The following is a 7,861-nucleotide window of genomic DNA, read 5'->3' on the forward strand; positions in this document are numbered from 1 at the left end:
TAACCTTGAGCAAGGCACCTTTAACCCTTTACCTGCCCCAGGGGCGCTGCTCTGCGGCTGATCCTGTGCTGCTCCCAGCCTGTTGTGTGTGGTGGGGCTGGATACTGTGACAGCAAAAATTACCAAATGTCCATTGTCTCTGTATAATCGACCAATAAAAATTGCATTGTGTAGTATACAAGAATATGTCAATCTCTGACAGATTGTGGACATGCAATCTCTCTTGGTCTCCTCAATATCTCTCCCCTTCCTCTTCCCCCTGTCTGTGTGTAGGTCTCAGAAGCTGGAACAGGTCAGGGGTGTTCTGCTGAAGGAGATCAACAACTTGGAGGAGGACGAATCCACTCTAAAGAACATGGAGAAGGAACTGACTGTAGGATTACTTACATTACATTCACATTGTGGTCATTTAGCAGACGCTCAGTTGGTCGCATGTATGTGGTGGAAACTGACCAGGGCCCTTATAATATGGATATCTGAGTTCCTTTTAAAATGGTAAATCAACCTAGCACAACAAATTTAACATTGTTATACTCCTACATTAACAGTATTTAATAGTAAGAGGCCTCCCTGACAATGCAGTATACCGGTATTCCAACCCTTTCAGGTTTGGATTGTCTATGGGAAATCCTCCCATGCTTTAGTTGACTGTATGTTGATTTAATCAGTATTATCAGTTCACTTCTCTCTCCTTAGACATACTGGAGGAAGCAGTCTGTGGCTTTCCATTCCTACCAGGAGAAAGAGACTAGAAGGTGTGTGACTAGAAAGTGTGTGTGTGTGTGTGTGTGTGTGTGTGTGTGTGTGTGTGTGTGTGTGTGTGTGTGTGTGTGTGTGTGTGTGTGTGTGTGTGTGTGTGTGTGTGTGTGTGTGTGTGTGTGTGTGTGTGTGTGTGTGTGTGTGTGTGTGTGTGTATGGACCACATAACACATTGTATCATTTTTTTAACCTGGGTGAAATTAACTGTGACCAAAAATACAAGTATCTCTGTTGTGAATGAGGCCGGATCTCTGTCTCAAAAGAACTGAGTTATTTGTTTCTCCGGGATGTGGTCATAGCATGACTATTCACCTGACTGTTTAGAACTAAACAAAAGTATCTCAAACTGGGTCAAAGTTCTTAAAAATGGTGCTAATTGCAATTTTCTTCGTTGTAGAGTAATAGTGAAGACATCGAAACTATGAATAACACATATGGAATCATGTAGTAACCAAAAAAAGTGTTAAACAAATCAAAATATATTTTATATTTGAGATTCTTCAAAGTAGCCACCCTTTGCCTTGATGACATTTTTACACACACTTGTCATTCTCTCAACCAGCTTCACCTGGAATACTTTTCCAATTGTCTTGAAGGAGTTCTCACATATGCTGAGCACTTTTTGGCTGATTTTCCTTCACTCTGCGGTCCAACTCAATTGGGTTGAGGTCGGGTGATTGTGGAGGCCAGGTCATCTGATGTCACACTCCATCACTCTCCTTCTTGATCAAATAGCCCTTACACAGCATGGAGGTGTGTTGAGTCATTGTCCTGTTGATAAACAAATGATAGTTCCACTAAGCGCAAACCAGATGAGATGGCTTATCGCTGCAGAATGCTGTGGTAGTGGTGCTCATTAAGTTTGCCTTGAATTCAAAATAAATCACAATGTCACCAGCAAAGCACCATCATACCTCCCACTCCATGCTTCACAGTTGGAACAACACATGCGGAGATCATCCGTCACCTACTTTGTGTTTCACAAAGACATGGAGGTTGGAACCAAAAATCTCAAATTTGGACTCATCAGACCAAAGGACACATTTTCACAGGTCTAATGTCCATTGCTCGTGTTTCTTGGCCCAAGCAAGTCTCTTCTTATTGATGTCCTTTAGTAGTGGTTTCTTTGCAGCAATTTGACCATGAAGGTCTTATTCAAGCAGTCTCCTCTGAACAGTTAATGTTGAGATGTGTCTGTTACATGAACTCTGTGAAGCATTTATTTGGGCTGCAATCTGAGGTACAATTAACTCTAACTCTAACTTATCCTCTGCAGCTCTCATGTGGCGGTCCTCATGAGAGCCAGGTTCATCATAGCACTTGATGGTTTTAGTGACTGCACTTGAAGAAACTTTAAAAGTTCTTGAAATTTTCCAGATTGACTGATCCTCATGTCTTAAAGTTATGATGGACTGCTGTTCTTGCCATATTACGGACTTGGTCTTTTACCAAATAGGGCTGTCTTCTGTATACCACCCCTACCTTGTCACATTGCAACTGATTGGCTCAAATGCATTAAGAAGGAAAGAAATTCCACAGATAACTTTTAAGAAGGCACTACTGTTAAATGATATGCATTCCAGGAGACTACCTCATGAAGCTGGTTGAGAGAATGCCAAGAGTTTGCAAAGCTGTCATCAAGGCAAGAAGAATATATATATTCTGAATATATTTTGATTTGTTTAACACTTTTGGTTACTACATTATTCCATATGTGTTATTTCATAATTTTGATGTAATTTTGTATTTATTATACAATGTAGAAAATTGTTTTAAAAAATAAAGAAAAACCCTGGAATGAGTAGGTGTGTCTACACTTTTGACTGGTACTGAATAAGGGTGTATTTACAGTTGAAGTCAGAAGTTTACATACACCTTACCCAAATACATTTAAACTCAGTTTTTCACAATTCCTAACATTTAATCCTAGTAAGAATTCCCTGTTTTAGGTCAGTTAGGATCACCACTTTATTTTAAGAATGTGAAATGTCACAATAATAGTAGAGAGAATTATTTATTTTAGCTTTTATTTCTTTCATCACATTCCCAGTGGGTCAGTTTACATGCACTCAATTAGTATTTGGTAGCATTGCCTTTAAATTGTTTAACTTGGGTCAAACATTTCAGGGAGCCTTCCACAAGCTTCCCACAATAAGTTGGGTGAATTTTGGCCCATTCCTCCTGACAGAGCTGGTGTAGCTGAGTCAGGTTTGTAGGCCTCCTTGCTCGCACACGCGTTTTCAGTTCTGCCCACAATTTTTCTATGGGATTGAGGTCAGGGATTTGTGATGGCCACTCCAATACCTTGACTTTGTTGTCCTTAAGCCGTTTTTCCACAACTTTGGAAGTATGCTTGGGGTCATTGTCCATTTGGAAGACCCATTTGCGACCAAGCTTTAACTTCCTGACTGATGTCTTGAGATGTTGCTTCAATATATCCACCAAAATTTTCCTTTCCTCATGAAGCCATCTATTTTGTGAAGTGCACCAGTCCCTCCTGCAGCAAAGCAACATGATACTGCCCCGTGCTTGGGATGGTGTTCTTCAGCTTGCAAGTGTTCCCCTTTTCCTCTAAACATAACATTGGTCATTATAGCCAAACAGTTCTATTTTTGTTTCATCAGACCAGAGGACATTTCTCCAAAAAGTCCAATCTTTGTCCCCATGTGTAGTTGCAAACCGTAGTCTGGCTTAGTCACCCTCCTGCACTACCTGTTCACCCATGACTGAGTGGCCAAGCATGACTCCAACACCATCATTAAGTTTGCTGACGACAACAGTGGTAGGCCTGATCACCGACAACGATGAGACAGCCTATAGGGAGGAGGTCAGAGACCTGGCAGTGTGGTGCCAGGACAACAACCTCTCCCTCAATGTGAGCAAGACTAAAGGAGCTGATCGTGGACTATAGGAAAAGGAGGGCGGAACAGGCTCCAATTAACATCGACAGGGCTGAAGTGGAGCCAGAACAGGCCCCCATTAACATCGAAAGGGCTGAAGTGGAGCGGGTCAAGAGTTTCAAATTCCTTGGTGTCCACATCACCAATGAACTATCATGGTCCAAATCAACCAAGACAGTTGTGAAGAGGGCACGACAACACCTTTTCCCCCTCAGGAGACTGAAAGATTTAGCACGGGTCCCCAGATCGTCAAAGGGTTCTACAGCTGCACTATCAGGATCATCCTGACCGGTTGCATCATCGCCTGGTATGGCAACTGCACAGCATCTAACCGTAATGCGCTACAGAGGGTAGGGCGTACGGCCCAGAACATCACTGGGGCCAAGCTTCCTGGCATCCAGGACTTACATACTAGGCAGTGTCAGAGGAAGGCCCCAAAAATTGTCAGACTCCAGTCACCCAAGTCATAGACTTTTCTCTGCTACTGTATGGCAAGCGGTACCGGAGCGCCAAGTCTATGTTCAAATGGCTCCTTAACAGCTTCTACCCCCAAGCCATAAGACTGCTGCTGAACAATTAATCAAATGGCCACCCGAACATTTACATTGACCCCCCCTTTGTTTTTACACTGCTGCTACTCTGTTTATTATCTATCCATAGTCACTTTACAAATGACCTCGACTAACCTTTACCCCCTGTATATAGCCTCATTGTTATGTAATTTTCTTGTTACTTTTTTTGATTATTTTTTTACTTTAGTTTATTCAGTAAATATGTTCTTAACTCTTTTTCTTGAACTGCATTGTTGGTTAAGGGCTTGTAAATAAGCATTTCCCGGTGAGGTTGTTGTATTCGGTGCATGTGACAAGTGCAATTTGATATGATTTACAAGTTTGATGGTTGTAACAATCGCCCCATATTATCAAACTTATTTCATTTCAAACTTTACAGTTCTCTAGTATATGCTACTTATCGTAATGAACGATATCAGCAAAATTCCTGCAATAAGTGATCGATATGGTCAGTGTCAATCATTTTCAGTTTATTGTCCTAGTTCTAACCTGACTTCTCTATAAACAATGCAACACCATTGTGAGGTCATGTCCCTGATACATTCATGTCCCTCATTGTTTTTTATTATTTATGAACAACTGGTGTTTTTTTATTTACAATACAACAAAAACACACAAATGTGATAGTGGTAAAGGTTTAGTATTTTTATATTTCATTTTCCCCTCCCTCTCTCTCCCGCTCGCACGCTCTCTCTCACCCATGGCTCATTTGCTCTTTCGTGTGCTCTTCTTCACCTTTTCGTTCTTTGCCCTCCTCAGACTGCAGAGCCTCAAGAGTACCTTCCAGACCGATGTGTGTCACAGCCTGGAGTACGAGGAGAGAATCTTCACCTCTCAGGTGTGGATCATCCAAACTTTAGCGCTAGACTTCATCTACACTGTAGCCTCCCGCTTCATATAAACTGTAGCCCACTATGTTGATCATAAACACAACAATTCCATACAGCACAAGTACAGAGAATAGGGAAAGAGGAACAGCCGACCCACTAAATCTAAAGTACATGTCACCTTGTGTTTTGATCAACATGCATTCCTTATGTCTCACAGGCGTACCTGTTACAATGTTGTTTTTTACCAGAAACTCAGCTCATCTGAGCTCAGTTTTAAGCAATAGGATTTCAGTCCTGTGTTGTGCAGTAGGGCATTATGCTTATCCCCATTTTCTCTGCCGTGTGCGACTGTGAAGAGTTCAAACCTTAACAAATATTTGTTGTCACCCACTGTTTTCAGATGTGCCTGATGAGGAAAGACATGAAGTCAGTTCAGGACAGACTCTTCAAGGAAATGGTGAGTGGAAATGACAGTTGTGACTAGGCAAGGCACTAAAAAACAATTAGACCCATGTCTCTTTCCACCGTACGGCATTAAATCCCCCTAAAAAAAAATCTGTCCGTTTAAGCCAGAGATATGTTTTTTTTGTAATGGATGCATCTCAGTTCACAACATGTTTGTCAGACCATGAGACATCCCTAAAATTTTCTGTAGTGTCCGAACAGGTTCAGCCCACAAACTATTATGACCCCTATGGAAAGATGAGGCTCTTACGACCCCCACAAGAGTCTTGGGACTCGTCTGAAGTCGGTACAGCTGGTACTTGATTTGGGTTTAAAACTTCTGTCTGTAGCGTCCAAACAGTTTGGGTTACACACTAATGTGACCCCTATGTGGAAAGGTGAGACTCTCACGAACACGTCGATTGTTTTGCTCTAGGATGCCCACAGGCCTCACAAGACTCGTCTGAAGGTTACCCGGCACCAGTTGAAAAAATGAATGAAAGAAAATCTGGAGACTGTTTAGTGTCACAAATAAGGGGTTAAATACATGTAAAAAAAATAAAAATAAATTATATATACACTTCAGAACAAACTTCCTTCAGATTTTTTGGGGGGGACAATCTGTTATTCAATCCGTTTGTATGGGCTAATAGCAGTAAGGCCAAAAATATTTTTTAAAATAAAATATACTTTTTTATATACTTCTAGGGGTCTTAGAATTAAAAATCAATTAGCTAAATTATGTCCTTCAATTACATATAGTTTAGTAGAACCCCCCCCCCGGCTTAGATTTATTGGATATTAAAGAGGTCCCTCTTTTGAAAGTCCTACTCAAGTGCTAGCTTTATAAGTGCAGACTGAGACTGCATCCCCTGAGGTGTTGCAAGTGTATTTGAGGGCTGTGTTTTTGTGTGTCTCTCCTCAGCAAGACGAGGAGATAATGAGTGTGAGGAGAGGACTACAGGCTCTTTTCCTGCCAGAGGGACCAAGATTTTAAACCCAAATCAAGTACCTCTGCACATTTATAAGATATGTTTGTGTTCTGTGACGTTTGCCCGTCATTCTACGTTAGCTGTAATCAAATTGAATATATTAAGCATAAGTTAAAGAAATATATATACATGCCTTATTTAAAAAATTATCAAATGTGAATTTATATTAACATATTTTTTTATCAGATCATTTTTGTATTTTTGCAGTGATGTTTGACACTAATAACTTTATAGTTTTAACTGTCTCTCCATAAGAGTAGTATTTTCAATATAAATAATGCATTTCTGTGAACATTGTTTGAATGGCATTTTATCTGTACACGGTTGCCTGCTATTTGTTTGCTGTTAAGGTTGCCTAAGTTTATTAAACTTTTTAAAACAAAAACGTGTATTCAGAGAAACCATAATGTACCTTACTTGGCATGGAAAGATGAAAGCAGTATGTCAACATATTCAAGTTATTCTTATGCACAAATATCAATTTCAGAATCAGCTATTATGCTTTACAGTGCATTTGGAAAGTAATCAGACCCCTTGACTTTTTCCAAATTTTGTTACGTTACAGCCTTATTCTAAAATTGATTAAATCAAATTAAAAAGTCCCCAATCTACACACAATCGCCCATAATGACAAAGCAAAAACTTATTTTTAGATTTTTTTGCACATTACAAATAAAAAAACAGATACCTCATTTACATAAGCACTAAAACTCTTTGCTATGAGACTCGAAATTGAGCTCAGGTGCATCCTGTTTCTATTGATCATCCTTGAGATGTTTCTACAACTTGATTGGAGTCCACCTGTGGTAAATTCAATTGATTGGACATGATTTGTAAAGGCACACACCTGTCTATATAAGGTTCCACAGTTGGGAGTGCATGTCAGAGCAAAATCGAAGCCACGAGCTCAAATTAATTGGCCGTAGATCTCCGAGGCAAGAATTATGCAGCATTGAAGGTCCCCAAGAACACAGTGGCCTCCATCATTCTTAAATGGAAAATGTTTGGAACCACCAAGACTTCCTAGAGCTGGCCGCCCGGCCAAACTGAGCGGGGGAGAAGGGCCTTGGTTCAGGGAGGTGACCAAGAACCAATGGTCACTCGGACAGAGCTCCAGAGTTCCTCTGTGGATATGTAAGAACCTTCCAGAAGGACAACCATTTCTGCAGCACTCCCAACAAATCAGTCCTTCATGGTAGACTGGCCAGGCGGTAAAAGACATGACAGCCCACTTGGAATTTGCCAAAAATGCACTTAAAGTACTCTCAGACCATGAGAAACAAGATTCTCTGGTCTGATGAAACCAAGGTCGCCGATTTTCATGTCTGGAGGAAACCTTGCACCATCCCTACGTCGAAGCATGG

General features: G+C 40.8%; 1 protein-coding gene across 4 annotated transcripts in view; it reads left to right on the forward strand.

Annotated features, from left to right (window-relative positions):
• Positions 1-6,867, forward strand: part of LOC118361082 (synaptonemal complex protein 2-like) — a 60,841-nt gene extending 53,974 nt beyond the window's left edge. For all 4 annotated transcript variants that reach the window (XM_052482848.1, XM_052482850.1, XM_052482849.1 and 1 more), the window contains 5 exons: positions 274-373; positions 697-755; positions 4,991-5,069; positions 5,462-5,518; positions 6,431-6,867. In XM_052482848.1, the coding sequence (XP_052338808.1) occupies positions 274-373; positions 697-755; positions 4,991-5,069; positions 5,462-5,518; positions 6,431-6,502 (367 nt within the window). In that variant the 3' untranslated portion in view covers positions 6,503-6,867. The remainder of the gene's footprint in view (positions 1-273; positions 374-696; positions 756-4,990; positions 5,070-5,461; positions 5,519-6,430) is intronic.
• Positions 6,868-7,861: the final 994 nt, after the last annotated feature.

This window comes from Oncorhynchus keta, chromosome 28, assembly GCF_023373465.1.
Source record: "Oncorhynchus keta strain PuntledgeMale-10-30-2019 chromosome 28, Oket_V2, whole genome shotgun sequence".
NCBI lineage: Eukaryota > Metazoa > Chordata > Actinopteri > Salmoniformes > Salmonidae > Oncorhynchus > Oncorhynchus keta.